Raw genomic sequence first — 21,130 nt, forward strand, 5'->3', positions numbered from 1 at the left:
TAATTGTTGCTGTAGAACATGTTTCAGTGTGATGATGGTGCACCATGACTCATTTGAACTGAAGGAGCATATTCTCTAAAGTGAACGGTTGCTTTAACTCTGAATATGTGACTTCTCTGTGTGAACGTGTTCTTCTCAGCTAGAGTGAACTGGTGGAATGACTCCAGAGTGAGTTCACTGACGTGTTCCTGAGATGATAGGAAACTCTGTTTATCTTATCTTCTGGTTTCTCCTCAGGACTCCAGGCTGAAGGAGAACACAACTCAACAGGTAACGTGCTCAGTTTATTCACCCTGTTACTCTTTAACGCTTGTATTTTGTTCACATTTTACATGATTGGGGTCGAAAAGAAAATAGGAAATGAAATCCCTAAAATATATATATTTTCTGTTTCTTAACTCCTAAGAATAAATGTAGCATTTATGATTAATATTGAAAGATACCCTCTGCTAGATCACATTTAACAAAGGAAGTTTAATTCGTTTTTGTGATAAAGTTATAATATATGTAATAATCCTCATCCAAAATAATAAAGACTTTGAATGCTCAATTATCTCATTGTTTTCTAAAGAATTGGCGTAGGACCCCAGTTTGGCCAGAGGCAGCCCTGTATGTAATGTATGTATTGCACTAGTGTAGGCCATCCTGAATGCCCCTCCTCCTTTCAAACAGCATAAGTTGCTTGGTGTTGACATAAGAGGCTGTGTTGCAGTACCAGATGTGGTTCCCATTTAGAAATATAAGTCACAGAATAAAGAGCATAGTCGTGCACAAGGACATTTCAAACATACGCAATAAAGTTTAGACAATATTTACACAAACAGAAAGAAATAAAAGAATGGAGCCTACCGAGACACGCTGTGCAGGAGAGCAGCGCACTTCCATTTGTTTGGCTTCCCTTCCTTTTCTTCACAATCCTAGTTTTGTTCTCCCTCCTGTCCAGAATGTGCCAAAGCCAACGTGGCGGACATGGTCTTTCTGGTGGACGGATCCTCCAGCATCGGGATCAGTAACTTCCAGGAGGTGCGAAAGTTTCTCCGAAGTGTCGTCACAGGACTCGACATCGGGCCCGACAAGTTTCGTATCGGCCTGGCTCAGTACAGCGATGAAAACTACCAGGAGTTCCTGCTGAAGGATCACATGGACAAGACATCCCTGCTGGAGGCGGTGGACACATTTCAATACCGAACAGGAGGCACAGAAACAGGCAAGGCCATCGACTTCCTCCAGACGCAGTATTTCACGGAGGAAGCAGGGAGCAGAGCCGGCCAAAGGGTGCCTCAGATCGCTGTGGTTATCACGGTCGGAGACTCCACGGACGATGTGATCGCACCCGCCCAGCGCCTGAGGCAGCAGGGAGTCATCGTGTTTGCCATCGGGGTGGGAGCAGCCAACCTGAAGGAGCTCGAGTTCATCGCCAACCGGCCTCCAAAGCGCTTCCTGTCCTCCATCAGTAACTACGCGGCTCTGCAGACGCTGAAAGACAGTCTGCTGAAAACTGTGTGCATCTCAGTGGAGGATCAGAAGCAAGGTAAGGCAAAGGATTACAAAGTTATTTATCTTGCAAACACAATATTCATAAGAAAACAACCAGCCAATAAGCAGCATAGTCTAGGTCTGAAAAGTAAGTAAATAACATTAACTCTCAATCTGTTATCTCAGTAAATATGTTCCTAATGAGTTTATGTTCTTCTTCAATGAAGTACATTTTTAAAATGATGGTCAATTTAAAGTAATTTAGGCGATCAAGCGTTGCTTATTTGTATTCTATACAGAGCACACTAACAGCAGATCTCTCACTGTTCTTGTTCCTGTGTTTTCTCTCAGCCTTGGCAGAAAGGTTTGCAGACATCTTCTTCCTGGTGGACAGTGGCGTGACTACAGCAGAGTTTCAGCAGATCAGGAGCATCCTTACCCGACTCGCCAATCAGCTTAACATCGGAGCGTCCGCCTACCGCCTGGGCTGGGCTCAGTACGGTCAGGAGGTCAAGGTGGAACATCTTCTTAATGCCCACCAAACCAAAAACGAGACGCTCAATGATGTGAAGCGTTTCCGCCAGCGTAAACTGCAACCCAACGAGCCTCGTAATCTGGGCAAAGCGCTGATGTACGCCAGCACCAACCTCTTCACGAGTGATGCAGGAAGCCGTGCGGAACAAGGCTACCGACCGTTCCTGGTGGTTATAAGTGGGAAAGACTCTGATGATCCCGTGTATAGGGAGTCCCGCCTGATCAAATCTTCTGGAATAACCGTGGTTGGGTTGAGCCTCGGGGCATCAATGCAGGAAATGAGAATTGTTGCCACTCCACCGTACATATACCAGTCCGTCACCAACATTGTACCCACAATGAGGGCTGCTTTCGAAAGAGAGGAAGGGGAGACTGCTCTCACTGGAGGTAATGAAATGATGCTATGACTGAATATTACTGTCATTTATAATGTTCTTATGGCACCTTTGAAAATGCATTTTACAACAATTGATTCACTGTCGGTCTCTTTCCATATGCTGAATGAAGAAAGAATTTCAAGAATAAGCCCCTTTAATTTAGCTATCTTGTTTCAGGGGGGCTCTCAAAACATTTCACAATAATAATTTAAAAAGCTATGAGAAACAAAGATACAAATTAAAATCCTCCTGTTTCAAGAGAAATACGAAGCAAGAGCAGGTATTTAAAATAAGTGAAAACAAACGCCTTAAAGAAACGCAATCAAAAGATCTCTGATACGTGTTTCTGACAAATGAGTAAACCAGTTTGATTACATTGCGAGCTTTGACAGTGTACTTTCAACTGATGCATCAACAAAACAGATCTTGCCTTAGATGGTAATAACATGAATTCAAACATTACACATTTAAAGTAACTTTAGTTTGAGATGTCCTTTATGAATTTGTGCGTTGCAAGTTTTCAATATTAAATAAATGTACTTGTGCTATGTTCAGACACAAAGAATTCGCTTTGGTCTATAATAGTGAATACATAAACACAGTAAGAGAAAGTACGATGTCAAATAAGATCAAATATACTAATATATTTAAAGCAAACTCTTATTACATAAACTAAAGTTTACAAGAAATATATAAGGTCCAAAATGGAAAATTACAAATTCCTCTGAAAAGATATATGCAGTATATCTGAATCTATTATTGGAAGAACTGTTGTAAAACAATTATTATAGTATAGCAATAAGAAGTCAACAAAGTTAAAAGCAATAAGTATTCCACGTCTGAGTCTGTCTTTTTCATTTGAATGTTGGTAAACGGTTATTTGGTGATAATTATTCTATGATAATGCACGCCCTTTCCACAGATTGCAAAGCAGCCAAACTGGCCGACATTGTGTTCATCGTCGATGGGTCTGGAAGTATAGGAGCCCCCAACTTCCAGCTCGTGCGCAGTTTCCTGCACTCGATTGTGAAAGGCCTGGAAGTCAGTCGATCCAGAGTGCGAGTGGGCATCGTGATGTACAACGAAATAACCACCGAACAGGTCTACCTCAACACCTTCAAAAACAAGGACGAATTGCTGAAGTACATCAAGATCCTGCCCTATCGTGGAGGCGGCACACAAACTAGAGAGGCCCTGAAGTTCGCCCTGGAGAAGGTCTTCATCAAGCAAAAAGGAAGCAGGAAGGATTCCGGTGTCCAGCAGGTGGCGGTGGTGATCACAGACGGGGAATCGCAGCACAGCGTGAGCACGCCGGCGGCTGACCTTCGTCGGGCCGGTGTCACTGTTTACGCCGTAGGAGTCAAAGATGCCAACCGTGCCCAGCTGGTGGAGATGGCGTCTTATCCTACGAATAAACACAAGTTCATCGTGGACAGTTTTGCCAAGCTGAAATCTCTGGAGCAGAGCCTGCAGAAAAGTCTGTGCCAAAACATCCTCCGGTCAGCAATATCTGTCAGTTCAAGAGGAAACGCCATCAAAGAAGGTGCGAACCACTGATTTAAACACATTACATCACATCATGCTGAGCTTTAATAAGTTCATCCCACCATGAACATTACAAGTATGTGTTTTAGGTAAGTTAAGTCAATGTAGCAGTAATTCATTCATTGGGTGAATAACTCAATATTTTTCCTTTTCCAGGCTGCATGCAAAAGGAGGAAGCAGACATCTTCTTCCTCATTGATGAGTCAGGAAGCATTTACCCCAACGACTTCAAGGACATGAAGAAGTTCATGATTGAGTTTCTAAATACCTTCAACATTGGTCCACAACATGTCCGCATAGGGGTTGTGAAATACGCACATTCCCCAGATTTAGAGTTTGATCTGACAGCACACTCAGATGTGAAGAGTTTGGAGAATGCCGTAGAGGCAATTAGACAAATAGGAGGCGGGACAGAAACAGGGAGAGCACTGACTTCCATGGTCCCACACTATAATCGAGCGTTGGTCACGCGTGGTCACGAAGTCCCAGAGTACCTGGTGGTGATCACTGATGGAAAGTCCGCTGATGAGGTGAAGGTTCCTGCAGAACAGGTGAGGGCGCAGGGAGTCACTGTATACGCCATCGGGGTGAAAAGTGCAGATCCAGTCCAGCTGCTAGAGATCGCCGGCGACCCCAAGAGGACTTTCTTTGCCAATCATTTTGACGCTCTGACTCCAATCAAGGACGACATCATCACCGACATCTGTTCTACAGAGGGTAAGAAAAATTGGACGAGGGTTTAAAAATGCGCTTCTGTAAATGTGGCTGTTAAAAGTAACACACAATAATTTGCCTATTATATTCCAGCTTAATCAATTCGGCTTTACACTATATTTGACTTCTAGAACTTCAGAAATATTAAAAAAGTGTCCATCCCAGTTTCTCAAAATCAAAGGTGCTGTCTTGAAAGGTCTTACTTGATCAGTTCAAAAGCCAAAGATATTCACCTTAGTGACAGAAATGTTATTGATTTCTTGATTATCAAATTAGTTGGTGATTACCTAATTGAATAGAAAGCTTTTGGTTGCAGCTATATCTGACCGCTGGACTGGAGGTGCAGGTACTGGATCCATTGTTTTCCAGATGCACATCCTAGCTAGCTACCATCTGTATGACGCATAAGGTATCTGTTACATCAACTAAGAATCAAACTAAGAACCCAATCGGATATAAGTCTGACAATGATATAAATATAAACTGTATATATGTCATTGTCAAATACATATATGATATAAAGGCAAGTTTATTTGTACAGATACATTTCAACACAAAGCAATTCAAAGAATTTAGAAAAATATTAAGCATTAATGGATTTAAGATGAAGTGCAACAAAAACTCATTATAAAATGACATTTACAAAAACAGTAATTTACAGCCAAGAAGAATAAGAAGGTTATACAATATAAGAATACAAATAAAGTGCAGTGTAAGATTCAAATAGTTGTTATATTTAAATGAAAGCTGCGGCAGAAAGAAATGGACGTTGGTCAAAACTAGTCAGAATACAAACAGAGACAAGACAACAAACAACAGAAATCGGTAGACCAACAAATATAATTGAAATATGTCTGCCTTCAAATAGTTGCGAAAATGTGGTTCTCTATTCCAAAAAGCAGAGAGTTTGTACGAGCCTTAAATGTCCCACAACCAGGAAAAACAAACACGAACATGTCTATGCAAATGTGTCCACAGCTTGCAGTGATAAACCGGGCGACCTCCTCTTCCTGATTGACAGCTCTGGAAGCATCGACCCACAAGACTACGAGAAAATGAAAGACTTCATGAAATCTGTCATCACCAAGTCCGTCGTCGCGCAGGACAACGTGCATGTTGGCGTCGTGCAGTTCAGCACCATCCAACGACTAGCGTTCCCCCTCAACCAACACTACAGCAAGGAACAAATGCTGAACGCCATCACAGCGATGCAGCAGGTTGGCGGAGGCACACTCACAGGGGAAGCCATCACGGATGTGTCGCAGTACTTTGACGGGCTGAGAGGAGGGCGTCCTGGCATGAGGCAGACGCTGATAGTGATTACAGACGGCGAGGCACAAGACGAGGTCAAAGAACCCGCCGTGGCTCTGAGGAACAAAGGAGTGGAGATCTACGCCATCGGAGTGATGGACGCCAAAACGACCCAACTGCTGGAGATCAGCGGCTCAGCAAAAAGGACGTACACTGAAAGGGATTTTGATGCTCTGAAGGACTTGGAGACCGAGTTGGCCTTGGAGCTCTGTACAAACACAGGTAGGACAACACAATAGCAGATAATCTCGGGTCATATTTGGCTTCCATAACATGGAAGAAAGCATCCAAAATACACCAAAGAACATCATTAATCTGTTCACTATAACCTAAGTAGTTCTTCAATGTTCCTTTTACATGCTTTTTGACCCGTTTTGTGTTTCTACTTCCTGACAGATTGTAAGAAGACAGAACAAGCTGACATTATTTTCCTGGTGGACGGCTCCACGAGCATAACCCTGGAGAAGTTCAGAAGCATGCAGAAGTTCATGTCGTCCATGGTGATTCAAACCATCGTCGGCAAGGACCTCACGCGCTTCGGGGTCATCCTCTACTCCACCGACCCCAACTCTGTGTTCACTCTGAAACAGTACAGCTCCAAACGAGAGGTCCTCAGAGCAATTCAAGAGCTGAAGTCCCCGTACGGAGACACCTACACCAGCAAGGCTTTGGCGTACTCTTTACCGTTCTTCAACAAAGACAATGGCGGCCGGGCGGAACTCAACGTGCCTCAGATCCTCATGGTGATCACGGACGGGGATGCCACAGATCGCCACAGTCTGGTAGCGCCGTCCGTGGCTCTGCGGGAAAACTGGATCAGCGTCTTCAGTATCGGAGTTGAAGGAGCCAACACGACACAGCTGGAGATCATGGCCGGGCACGACTCCTCCAAAGTTTTCCACGTGGATAACTTTAAGGCCCTGGAGACTCTGTACAAGAACATTACTCAAGTCCTCTGTGACATCACCAAGCAAGGTAAGAGGCATGTGCGGTTATAGAAAGTAACTAAGTACCTTAACTCCCTAATTAAGTACAAATTTGAGTTAATTTACTTAAGTGCTTTTTTAGTGTTAATTACTTTTTTTCTACTTTCTACTTCTACTCTATTATAAACCACTGGGAAATATTATACTTAACAATTTAATACATTCATCTTACAGCCTTTAATTACCTTGCAGATTTATAATGTATTTAGAATTTTTCAATGTGGCCCCTGCTATGAGGAGCTACTAAAATAACTTAAACATACAGTATCAGCTAAGTTATACCAAGAGACCCAACTCAATTAACCTGTCAGTGTGGTGTTAAGCAGACCGGGCCCTCCCATACAGCCAGCAGCTCCTCACACCTCCAAACATTGCCGTAAATTCTCAAATATAGGTTTTTTGGATAAAGTAATTACATACTCATCATCAAAGTAGTTTTTTTTTCTCGCCTGAAAAACCGTTAGAACTTAATATTAAGTCATTCAAAAGCTTACAAACTGTTTTTTTGGCAAGTAAAGGTCTATAAAGGTGGCGACGCTATGCAAAGTAATATAAATTATTCCCAGAACTGAAGTACCAAGTCATAATAAAGCAATGTAGAAGTACCCTAGAGCCAGAGGTTTGGACTCGAGTCACATGACTTGGACTCGAGTCAGACTCGAGTCACCAATTTGATGACTTTGGACTCGACTTGACAAAATCACAAAACACTTGCGACTCGTCTTGGACTTGAACACCAATGACTCGGGACTTGACTTGGACTTGAGCCTTCTGACTTGAGGTGACTTCATACTTTAATTCAGAGGTCTCCAACACGCCGATCGCGAGATGCGGCTAGAAGAGCAGACTCCAGTCGGGGAGAGCAGCATCTTCAGCCGCTCCAACTCTTGCTGAGAATCCATGCAGGGAGGGGCGGCACTTTATTTAGCTGGGCCACCATGCGGCCAATCATATGCGAGGACACACTAGGATCATATCATTATGTGAAAGAAGGGTGGGGGGCAGACGCTCCAAAGACAGCGGGTGTAGTGGTACAGGACAGCTACAGAGCGACGGGGAGACGGGGAGACGGGGAGCCGGATTTAAATGCAAGCGCGTCGGAAAAAGTCAAGAAATTAGCGAAAACCGAAAAAAGAAGCAGCATCTGGCTGCATTTCAATGATATTGGAGAAAGAAAAGCTGAGTGCACGATTTGTAAAATGAAAATAACCTTCAGAGCAGGGTTTCTCTTTGGTAACCACTCAGGATTTATTGTCAGAGGTGGGAGAAGTTCAGATCTTGTACTTGAGTAAAAGTACCAGAGTGTAGGAATACTCTGTTACAATAAAAAGTCCTGCATTCAAAATGTTCCTCAAGTGAAAGTAGAAAAGTATTATCATTAAAATATACTTAAAGTACCACCTGCAGAGGGATCTAGACTCAGGTGTTCTTTCCCCCATAGAGACCGCCTCGCTGCACATTATCCCTGGCATAAAGATAGATGCTGGGTCCCTTATAACATTTGTACACAGTGGAAATAAACATTCTGGTCACCTCAACATCAGGGATCTTATACATGAAACTCCTTCTGAATCAAACCGTCACGGTAGCCTTACCTTACTGATCCCTCTTAAGTTAAGCCCCAAAGCCCCCCTCGGCGGGGGCTTTTTCTTTTTTGTTTTCACGACACTGTGTCTCAGGGCATCTTAATATTTAAGAACCTATTAATGTGTTATACCAGATTAACGGGAAGAATCTCAGCTAACTGACGATACAAACCATTTTTACCAAAACAAGTCTCATAAGAAGCATCTAAATGACCCCTGCGCGAAAAATGCTAACGCACTTTGGCACAGAACTCAAGATAAAAAATACCCTTATTACTTATCGTAGCTGCACATACAAGATATCCGATTAAAGCTGAGGTTCCACAGATTATTTAGGTATAGTATCATCACTGAGTGATCCGAACTCGCGACAGGGGAAGCAAACACAAACATCAGAACACGTACCTTTACGGAGCTTTTACGGGAGATCGTCTCACCGTAGTTGTTAATCTGATCAAAAGACGTGTTCAATGGCATTAAAATGAGAAAAAACGCAGCTGAATCGGTTAATCCATAGGGTGATAATGTTTCTGTGGATTTGAAAAAAATATTTATAATCCATAATTTAATTTTTATGTAAAAATCGGAGAGTAAAAGTTAGCTGCTAATGGTAACCACCAGAGTTATCGCAGCTTCCGGTTTTAGCTATGCGTCAGTCTCACACACACACATTACCAAATAAGGAGTATGTGGGAGTTCCCCTCGATTCCATTGGCTCGGACGGTTAGAAAGAGATGTCAATCAGCAAAATCAAGCAAGGGGGGCCAGAGTTATGGAAAATCCACCCAAATGACCCCAGAAGTGGTCGTTATTTTGCTAAATCTCTCTTAAAAAGGTCAAATTTCACTTGTTTTGCATCAATCTTTATACAGGGTACTTATTATATGTTGTAGTTTGGATTACTAAAGCTTTGAGTCTACCATCCCATCATTCAAGGGTGGTTTTCACTATAAGTAATATTTTTGTTTTTGGACAGACACCATAATTTACATTTTTTGTTCAATCTGAATTTACTTTAAAATAAAACCATCTATATTGATTCTGACACTTCTACATCCAACTCACAGGTGTAACCTTGCTTTGAGAAAAGAGATTATTAATTTAACCCTTGTAGAAGGGAAAATATGTTCATTTGTTCTGGGAATGTCATTTTCGAGCCTGAGACCTGAAAAACAGGCTCGGGGCTTAAGAGGTTAAAATAGAAGAAAACACGTTACTTTACCAGCAGAGAGAAAATGGATTATTCCATTATTAATGTGACTAATAAAGAGCAGTTTGATCATTAAGTGTTATTCTGTTGATGGATGTCATTACATTTGTTGAAAAGCACATAAGCACTTGTTTAAGACTCGTTTTGTCAAAGTTTAGGACTTGGACTTGACTTGAACTTGCCCATCTTGACTTGAGACTTGACTCGGACTTGAGCGCAAAGACTTGAGACTTGACTCGGACTTGAGCGCAAAGACTTGAGACTTGACTCGGACTTGCAAAACAATGACTTGGTCCCACCTCGAGTTGACAAGGCATGAGGTGAATACAGTAAAATGATAAGGTTGAGGATCGTCTGTTAATCATATATAAATGAAAAAACCTAAAATTACCCAAAGTATATCTGCCAGCATTTAAGGCAAATATCAGCCAGTTATGTCTGTCGAGCAATTTGGGATTGCATTCATAAGTTAAGTTGGGAATGTAGATGGTGTTCACAGTGGCAATGACCGGTAAGGGCCACAGAAACCTTAAACCACGGTACAATTCAGTGTTGTAGGTCAGTGGTTCTCAACCTGGAGGTAGCAATATAAATAAATGTAGGTCTCGAGATACAAATAAAACAACATATTTTAATCTACAAACACATATTTTATATCGGGAAAGCCTGTAACCTGTTAAGCCCGAGAGACCCTGGTACCGGGGCCCTCCCGCAACATCTTGCAAGAAACAGTGTCTGAGGGCATCTTAACATTTAATAAACTATGAATGTTTTATATCCATGTAACGGGAAGAAAATCATCTAACTGATCTTTTTTTTTTTTTTTTTCAAAAAACCCCCCACAATGCTAACGCTGAGCCTCTGAATTAGCAATGAGCGAAAAAAGCTAACAGATTACTGCACCGAAACTCACTCATAAAACCCTATTATATATCCCATCTATTCGCATCGTGAGGTGACACAGAATCGATGGGTACGGACATTAGCGGGTGGACGGGAGACACTATGGACGCGCTCGTGAACTGTCAACGGGGGGGGGGGGGGGGGACCTCTGTGATGTTGCCTGGCAGCGCAACACTCAAATGTGGGACATAGTCTCAATTTGTGGGACGCGGGACAAATAATAAAAATGCTGTTTGTGCAGTCCCGGGACACCTGGTCACCCTACACACACACACACACACACACACACACACACACACACACACACACACACACACACACACGGTGCTGCCCCTCACACACACACACGCTTCAAATCAAGTTGCATAAATGCTTGAGCTACATTTTTATTGTAATTACTGTGAAGTCTGCCCATTACGTTTTCGTCATTATTATTAAGTAACATAAAGCCTTTTATAGATACACAACAAAGAATCAGTACATATAGGTCGTAAGACCCAATTTGTGACAGGAGATTTTTGCAATGGGGTGATAACACCAGGACAACTTGTGTTTAATTCCTCTTTTTAAATGGTCACTTCCTAAACATCAAAATGCCGCCTTTCCGAAAAATTACAAAACTTAAGGATACCATTTATTATAGGTTACATATTAAAAAAGGTGTACATGTTATACATTTGTGCAGGGATGTGGTATTTCTGTGTTGGACCCTGAAGGCAGCATCTCCCTGGTCCAATGCGATTTCTGCATGTGAGTTTGGATTATTTGCAGAGAATAATCTCTGTGTCAAAAAAATTCAGAAGGACAATCTCCCCATATTAACAATACTTTAAGATTTTTTAAGTAACTATTAAATCTCCGACATCTGTCTCTTTGTCCCTGAAAACAGATATTTTTTCAGAGGTATTTTTGTCCTTTCTCTCTGTGTTGACAGATCTGCTGTTTCAACCCAACATCTATGTTTCCTCCTCGATGTACGGGGTCTCCGGGGCCCAGCAGCAGGGGTTCCAGGTGTTCAGAGGCTCCGCCTTCACCATCAGTTGCTCCATACAGCCTCAGTACCGAGGAGGCTCCTTCCAGCTCAACTTCACCTCCATCAACTCAGCAAACAACTCCAACTCAGAGCCAGCTGTCAATCACACTGCCCACTTCCTGTTCCCGGTTGCAGAGCCCGCCCACCAGGGAAGCTACAGCTGTGTTTATCACGTCTTTGCTTTTTCTCACGACTTCTCCTCTGAGAGCCGTCTGCTCTCCGTCACCGTCACAGGTGAGCTGTTAGAGTTTACTGTAGGACAGAGCGTGATGCTCCCCAGGAGAACGCTGGTGAGGACTGAGTGTTTTACTGTGAGCCCTGAAGCAGTCACACCCTTACATCACATGTAGCTTTCCAGAGCAACGTACAATAAGTGCAATGAACCGTGAAGACATGAATCCAGAACAGCAAGAGCCCTGCATCTACATCAGCTTCAGATCAGCCAGTTTCAGTAGAACCACTGGTAGACCAGTACAAGAGCCCTGGAGCAGGCAGCTACTGGTAACCAGTGAACCTGACTTCCTGTTCCCAGCTGTGATCAGGGATTTATAAGTGATCCTATACAAACCGTTTATAGAGAACAGACACCTTTAAAACAAATGTTGTAAGCCTGTTATCTTACAGTCTGAAGTCCCTCCAGAAGTCAGCAGGTCTCTGATGGACTGCTCACGCCTCCTGCATGCCGTATCGCTTCATTACATCTTTCATTCTGTGTCTTTTATCTCTCTTATTTGATCTTCCCTGCATCTGTTTCCACACTAGTGTTTCTCCAGTCAGCTGTAGTTTACATTGGAGTATTGCCATGAGTACTGACTGTTCAACAGATACAGCTAGCAGCTTCTCCCTACAGTCCTACTGTCTGGTATGAACAGGAGAAAGGGTTGGGCTTGAATGAAGATCTTAAGAAGATGTAGTTTATTGTAATATAACTGTAGAGAGGAGTCTCCATGCTGAAGTGGGTTCAGGTCTCTGTGTGTTTGCTGACTCTTGATGTGATGCTCTCCTTGTGTTCGATCAGATCCAGAACCTTTTATCATCCGAGCCGTCGTCCTGCCGCTGACTCAGCTGCTGGGGATCGTCGGACTTTACTTCTACTGCAAGGTACGGAAACATGTTGTTGTTCCACCACTGACTGAATGATGAGGTACTGAAACATGTTGTTGTTCCACTGACTGAATGATGAGGGACTGAAACATGTTGTTGTTCCACTGACTGAATGATGAGGGACTGAAACATGTTGTTGTTCCACTGACTGAATGATGAGGGACTGAAACATGTTGTTGTTCCACTGACTGAATGATGAGGGACTGAAACATGTTGTTGTTCCACTGACTGAATGATGAGGTACTGAAACATGTTGTTGTTCCACTGACTGAATGATGAGGGACTGAAACATGTTGTTGTTCCACTGACTGAATGATGAGGGACTGAAACATGTTGTTGTTCCACTGACTGAATGATGAGGGACTGAAACATGTTGTTGTTCCACTGACTGAATGATGAGGGACTGAAACATGTTGTTGTTGTTCCACTGACTGAATGATGAGGGACTGAAACATGTTGTTGTTGTTCCACTGACTGAATGATGAGGTACTGAAACATGTTGTTGTTCCACTGACTGAATGATGAGGTACTGAAACATGTTGTTGTTCCACTGACTGAATGATGAGGTACTGAAACATGTTGTTGTTCCACTGACTGAATGATGAGGGACTGAAACATGTTGTTGTTGTTCCACTGACTGAATGATGAGGTACTGAAACATGTTGTTGTTCCACTGACTGAATGATGAGGGACTGAAACATGTTGTTGTTCCACTGACTGAATGATGAGGGACTGAAACATGTTGTTGTTCCACTGACTGAATGATGAGGTACTGAAACATGTTGTTGTTCCACTGACTGAATGATGAGGGACTGAAACATGTTGTTGTTCCACTGACTGAATGATGAGGGACTGAAACATGTTGTTGTTCCACTGACTGAATGATGAGGTACGGAAACATGTTGTTGTTCCACTGACTGAATGATGAGGTACTGAAACATGTTGTTGTTCCACTGACTGAATGATGAGGGACTGAAACATGTTGTTGTTCCACTGACTGAATGATGAGGGACGGAAACATGTTGTTGTTCCACTGACTGAATGATGAGAGACTGAAACATGTTGTTGTTCCTCTGACTGAATGATGAGGGACTGAAACATGTTGTTGTTCCACTGACTGAATGATGAGGTACTGAAACATGTTGTTGTTCCACTGACTGAATGATGAGAGACTGAAACATGTTGTTGTTCCACTGACTGAATGATGAGGTACTGAAACATGTTGTTGTTCCACTGACTGAATGATGAGGGACTGAAACATGTTGTTGTTCCACTGACTGAATGATGAGGGACGGAAACATGTTGTTGTTCCACTGACTGAATGATGAGAGACTGAAACATGTTGTTGTTCCACTGACTGAATGATGAGGTACTGAAACATGTTGTTGTTCCTCTGACTGAATGATGAGGGACTGAAACATGTTGTTGTTCCACTGACTGAATGATGAGGTACTGAAACATGTTGTTGTTCCACTGACTGAATGATGAGGGACTGAAACATGTTGTTGTTCCACTGACTGAATGATGAGGGACTGAAACATGTTGTTGTTCCACTGACTGAATGATGAGGGACTGAAACATGTTGTTGTTCCACTGACTGAATGATGAGGTACTGAAACATGTTGTTGTTCCACTGACTGAATGATGAGGTACTGAAACATGTTGTTGTTCCACTGACTGAATGATGAGGGACTGAAACATGTTGTTGTTCCACTGACTGAATGATGAGGGACGGAAACATGTTGTTGTTCCACTGACTGAATGATGAGGGACTGAAACATGTTGTTGTTCCACTGACTGAATGATGAGGTACTGAAACATGTTGTTGTTCCACTGACTGAATGATGAGGGACTGAAACATGTTGTTGTTCCACTAACTGAATGATGAGGGACTGAAACATGTTGTTGTTCCACTGACTGAATGATGAGGGACTGAAACATGTTGTTGTTCCACTGACTGAATGATGAGGTACTGAAACATGTTGTTGTTCCACTGACTGAATGATGAGGGACTGAAACATGTTGTTGTTCCACTGACTGAATGATGAGGGACGGAAACATGTTGTTGTTCCACTGACTGAATGATGAGGGACTGAAACATGTTGTTGTTCCACTGACTGAATGATGAGGTACTGAAACATGTTGTTGTTCCACTGACTGAATGATGAGGGACTGAAACATGTTGTTGTTCCACTGACTGAATGATGAGGGACTGAAACATGTTGTTGTTCCACTGACTGAATGATGAGGGACTGAAACATGTTGTTGTTCCACTGACTGAATGATGAGGGACTGAAACATGTTGTTGTTCCACTGACTGAATGATGAGGGACTGAAACATGTTGTTGTTCCACTGACTGAATGATGAGGTACTGAAACATGTTGTTGTTGTTCCACTGACTGAATGATGAGGGACTGAAACATGTTGTTGTTGTTCCACTGACTGAATGATGAGGGACTGAAACATGTTGTTGTTCCACTGACTGAATGATGAGGTACTGAAACATGTTGTTGTTCCACTGACTGAATGATGAGGGACTGAAACATGTTGTTGTTGTTCCACTGACTGAATGATGAGGTACTGAAACATGTTGTTGTTCCACTGACTGAATGATGAGGTACTGAAACATGTTGTTGTTGTTCCACTGACTGAATGATGAGGTACTGAAACATGTTGTTGTTCCACTGACTGAATGATGAGGGACTGAAACATGTTGTTGTTGTTCCACTGACTGAATGATGAGGGACTGAAACATGTTGTTGTTCCACTGACTGAATGATGAGGGACTGAAACATGTTGTTGTTCCACTGACTGAATGATGAGGGACTGAAACATGTTGTTGTTCCACTGACTGAATGATGAGGGACTGAAACATGTTGTTGTTGTTCCACTGACTGAATGATGAGGGACTGAAACATGTTGTTGTTCCACTGACTGAATGATGAGGGACTGAAACATGTTGTTGTTCCACTGACTGAATGATGAGGGACTGAAACATGTTGTTGTTCCACTGACTGAATGATGAGGGACTGAAACATGTTGTTGTTCCACTGACTGAATGATGAGGGACTGAAACATGTTGTTGTTCCACTGACTGAATGATGAGGGACTGAAACATGTTGTTGTTCCACTGACTGAATGATGAGGTACTGAAACATGTTGTTGTTCCACTGACTGAATGATGAGGTACTGAAACATGTTGTTGTTGTTCCACTGACTGAATGATGAGGGACTGAAACATGTTGTTATTCCACTGACTGAATGATGAGGGACTGAAACATGTTGTTGTTGTTCCACTGACTGAATGATGAGGGACTGAAACATGTTGTTGTTCCACTGACTGAATGATGAGGGACTGAAACATGTTGTTGTTCCACTGACTGAATGATGAGGGACTGAAACATGTTGTTGTTCCACTGACTGAATGATGAGGGACTGAAACATGTTGTTGTTCCACTGACTGAATGATGAGGGACTGAAACATGTTGTTGTTCCACTGACTGAATGATGAGGTACTGAAACATGTTGTTGTTCCACTGACTGAATGATGAGGGACTGAAACATGTTGTTGTTGTTCCACTGACTGAATGATGAGGTACTGAAACATGTTGTTGTTCCACTGACTGAATGATGAGGTACTGAAACATGTTGTTGTTGTTCCACTGACTGAATGATGAGGGACTGAAACATGTTGTTGTTCCACTGACTGAATGATGAGGGACTGAAACATGTTGTTGTTCCACTGACTGAATGATGAGGGACTGAAACATGTTGTTGTTGTTCCACTGACTGAATGATGAGGGACTGAAACATGTTGTTGTTCCACTGACTGAATGATGAGGGACTGAAACATGTTGTTGTTCCACTGACTGAATGATGAGGTACTGAAACATGTTGTTGTTCCACTGACTGAATGATGAGGGACTGAAACATGTTGTTGTTCCACTGACTGAATGATGAGGGACTGAAACATGTTGTTGTTCCATTGACTGAATGATGAGGTACTGAAACATGTTGTTGTTCCACTGACTGAATGATGAGGGACTGAAACATGTTGTTGTTGTTCCACTGACTGAATGATGAGGGACTGAAACATGTTGTTGTTCCACTGACTGAATGATGAGGGACTGAAACATGTTGTTGTTCCACTGACTGAATGATGAGGTACTGAAACATGTTGTTGTTCCACAGACTGAATGATGAGGTACTGAAACATGTTGTTGTTCCACTGACTGAATGATGAGGGACTGAAACATGTTGTTGTTCCACTGACTGAATGATGAGGTACTGAAACATGTTGTTGTTCCACAGACTGAATGATGAGGGACTGAAACATGTTGTTGTTCCACAGACTGAATGATGAGGGACTGAAACATGTTGTTGTTCCACTGACTGAATGATGAGGTACTGAAACATGTTGTTGTTCCACAGACTGAATGATGAGGGACTGAAACATGTTGTTGTTCCACTGACTGAATGATGAGGTACTGAAACATGTTGTTGTTCCACTGACTGAATGATGAGGTACTGAAACATGTTGTTGTTCCACTGACTGAATGATGAGGGACTGAAACATGTTGTTGTTCCACTGACTGAATGATGAGGGACTGAAACATGTTGTTGTTCCACTGACTGAATGATGAGGGACTGAAACATGTTGTTGTTCCACTGACTGAATGATGAGGGACTGAAACATGTTGTTGTTCCACTGACTGAATGATGAGGGACTGAAACATGTTGTTGTTCCACTGACTGAATGATGAGGGACTGAAACATGTTGTTGTTCCATTGACTGAATGATGAGGTACTGAAACATGTTGTTGTTCCACTGACTGAATGATGAGGGACTGAAACATGTTGTTGTTGTTCCACTGACTGAATGATGAGGTACTGAAACATGTTGTTGTTCCACTGACTGAATGATGAGGGACTGAAACATGTTGTTGTTCCACTGACTGAATGATGAGGGACTGAAACATGTTGTTGTTGTTCCACTGACTGAATGATGAGGTACTGAAACATGTTGTTGTTCCACTGACTGAATGATGAGGGACTGAAACATGTTGTTGTTCCACTGACTGAATGATGAGGGACTGAAACATGTTGTTGTTCCACTGACTGAATGATGAGGGACTGAAACATGTTGTTGTTCTACTGACTGAATGATGAGGGACTGAAACATGTTGTTGTTCCACTGACTGAATGATGAGGGACTGAAACATGTTGTTGTTGTTCCACTGACTGAATGATGAGGTACTGAAACATGTTGTTGTTCCACTGACTGAATGATGAGGGACTGAAACATGTTGTTGTTCCACTGACTGAATGATGAGGTACTGAAACATGTTGTTGTTCCACTGACTGAATGATGAGGGACTGAAACATGTTGTTGTTCTACTGACTGAATGATGAGGGACTGAAACATGTTGTTGTTCCACTGACTGAATGAAACAGTGTGTGTTATTGAACAGGAGTGATGCAGGAAGTCTCACTGTGTGCTGTCATGTCTCTCCAGGCCACCAGGGGGCGGAGGCCGAGCCGACAGGAGGACAGTGAGCTGGATGACCTGGGTGTTCCTGCTGAAGAGGAAGGAGCTCAGGGAGCAGAGTAGCAGCTCCAAGGAGCTCGTCTCACACACATGGGTTCATCAGCTCTTACAGCTTTTAACCAACGTTATAAAATAGAGCTTTCACTCTGAAAGTCACCAGCAATGTGTGAGTGCTTCATGTTTCCTGACTTCCTGTGAGCTCCAAGCCCATTGGTTCCCACTGAAGATGAAGATCTTTAAGTTTTTTTTATTTTTGAAAAGTCCAATCAGTGAGTGCAGTTTGAAACCACAGACACACTAACCCGACCCACTTAGGGAATGAACAGCTGAATAATGTTACATATGTAATTTAAAATTAGGCAAATCCCCCCTAAAATAAATATTAATACCCAATGTTTGATTCAAATGTGGTGAAAAATGAATCCTGAGATAACAGGAGGAATGTGTGACAGCACCATCTGCTGCTGGGTTTGTAGATCTCAAGCACGTTGAGGGTTGGTGTTCTTTTTCTTATCTACTGAGCTCGGCTTTGTTATACATTTTCATTGTTCAGGATTTTGTTACTTGATAAGAATTGTTTATATTTTGTAAGAATTTAAATATTTTCAAGAATTCTGCTTATTCTAGAATGTTCCCAAATTCATAAGACTTTTGATGCAACAATGTTTTTCTTGGAATTTACATAATTTTGTAACAATAATTTTAATTTTTAATAAGTAATGTGCTTTGTTACGTAATCAAGAAATGCCTAATTTTATAATAATGTGGTAAAGAAATATTTAGCATTTCTTAAGAATTTGTTTTTTTTCAAAGTGTTCAGATTATTGTTGTGCTTAAACTTAAATTGGATTGTCATTATTACGAAGTCATTAGTTTTGTAATCGAGAAATGATTTTCCTTCAGAAGATTTTGATACATTTTGTGAAGGAATTTTTCACAGCTTTATTCACAAGAAATCTGCTTTATTCGTTTTGCCTTTTAAGTTTTGTGCTTCCTGATCGAGGTTATGACGTGATGACTGCTTGGTTTTGATATTAGGTTGCTGATTTTTACCAATTAAGCATTTAGTTGAATATTCTTCTTGAAGATTTTCCTCAGATCAGAATGATTTTTAGTAGAATTTAGCATAATCTGAATTAAACATGAACACAACTTCAGAAAATAATAGAGATGATCAAGATCACTGTAATACATGTTTCCATGTTGTTTTCTATGTCCCAAAAAAATAATAAAACTTCTTGAAAAATCCATGAAACTCTGAGAGTCATCTGATTTGTCTGTTTAGTGTTTATCCTAGTTGGGAAGAAGTGAGAATGTTAAATGTACAGGATAAACTCCAAGGCTTTAGGTATGACAGAATGATATCACTGCATCAAATCATCTCTGTCAAACAAACAATTATAATACTGACACGTTTGATCAGCAGGATAATCTCCACAGATTAACACCACTTTAGGATTTCTGAAGTGTTTGAAAAAATATATAACGTGAAGTGTGTGTGCGTGTGCGTGTGCGTGTGCGTGTGTGTGTGTGTGTGTGGGGGGGGGGGGGTGTACAGTGTGTGGTCATTGAAAACGTTCTTCACAGAAAATGGTCCGGGCCAATGAGTGTGAGTTTATAAAGTTTATAAAAATATCTTTTTATTGTATTAGTTTTATTCTGTTCTCCTGATAGCTTTGTGAAGCACCTTGAGATGACGCTGTTTCTAAAGTGTGCTATATAAATGAAATGTATTAATATTATTATTATTATAAAGTACCTGAAGGCATCCTCAGACCTGAACTCAAAAGTTGTTGCTCACACTGACAGCTTGAATCTGATAGGGCGCCCTGGTCGTCATGGAGACAGGAAACGGTTTCTTTAATCTGTGATCCATCAGCGTCTTCATGATCACTTCCTCAGAAAGGAAGCTCAGGGAAGTGAGCGACACTTGAATCTATATTCTAATATCTCTGTCTCTTGATGCTCTTAAAGCACTTTGAATGGCCTCGTGTTGAATGATGCTTTATCAATAACCTTTCTTTGCCTTTCCTTTAATGGAGAGTTTGAACAAAGGCAGGGACAGAGAATCAAGACGTCCTCAGAGAGAGTCTGTCTCCTTCTATAGACCTCACACTGATGAACACAGAGAGCGACTGGACGGCAGCACGACCCGCTGGTCACACTGAGATCATGGCCTACAGAAACACCTGATCACGTGACTCCCTGCAGAGGCCTTCACACAGCGGGGGGGTTTGTCTGAAACTACGGGGGTTCCTGAGAGTCCACACCTCAAATCAAGCTAACCAATCATGTTGAGTCTTTATCAAAGAGGGTTACAGAACCTCTCCATAGTCAGAACCAAGCTGGTTCCACCTGAACCTGTTCCTCCAGGACTCTGGTCCTCTGCTGTGACTCTGATCTCTGAAGAGTCCTTCTTTTCACACACTTTGTTCAGTCTGGCTTTTAGTTCTTTAGTCGCTTAAATGTTTTAGTTATTCTGTATGTGTGTAAAAAGAGTTTCATTTGAAATTGCACATTTATGTTTACTTGTTCTCCTTCTAAAGACTAGCGTTGGATCATTTGCCTCTGATGCCATGATTTCTTTATTTGTATTTATTTTTAGTCAGAAACAAAACATACAACAATAATAATAATATATTTATTTTTTCTTATAATAATAATTATAACAGAGAAGAAAAAAAAGTTCAAGGTACACATTTTTTTTTTTAAATAAAATTAATTCTCAAATAGTGTCTGTCATGTTCAACAGGGGCAAGACGAAGCTTAAACAAAACGTTTCTGCCCCCCCCCCCCCCCCAC

The 21,130-nt window shown here is 41.8% G+C and overlaps 1 protein-coding gene across 1 annotated transcript; it reads left to right on the forward strand.

The window, feature by feature from the left end:
• Positions 1 to 18: 18 nt before the first annotated feature.
• On the forward strand, positions 19 to 19,401 carry LOC307013483 (collagen alpha-4(VI) chain-like; the record flags this gene model as incomplete). Its single annotated transcript, XM_079640883.1, has 11 exons — positions 19 to 37; positions 238 to 270; positions 944 to 1,531; positions 1,828 to 2,397; positions 3,310 to 3,930; positions 4,089 to 4,649; positions 5,625 to 6,179; positions 6,354 to 6,932; positions 11,577 to 11,909; positions 12,694 to 12,776; positions 18,296 to 19,401. The coding sequence occupies 11 exons, from the start codon at positions 19 to 21 to the stop codon at positions 18,389 to 18,391; spliced, it is 4,038 nt and encodes a 1,345-aa protein (XP_079497009.1). The 3' UTR covers positions 18,392 to 19,401.
• Between the last annotated feature and the right edge of the window lie 1,729 nt (positions 19,402 to 21,130).

This window comes from Notothenia rossii, assembly GCF_949606895.1.
Source record: "Notothenia rossii genome assembly, chromosome: 7".
Classification (NCBI taxonomy): Eukaryota; Metazoa; Chordata; class Actinopteri; order Perciformes; family Nototheniidae; genus Notothenia; species Notothenia rossii.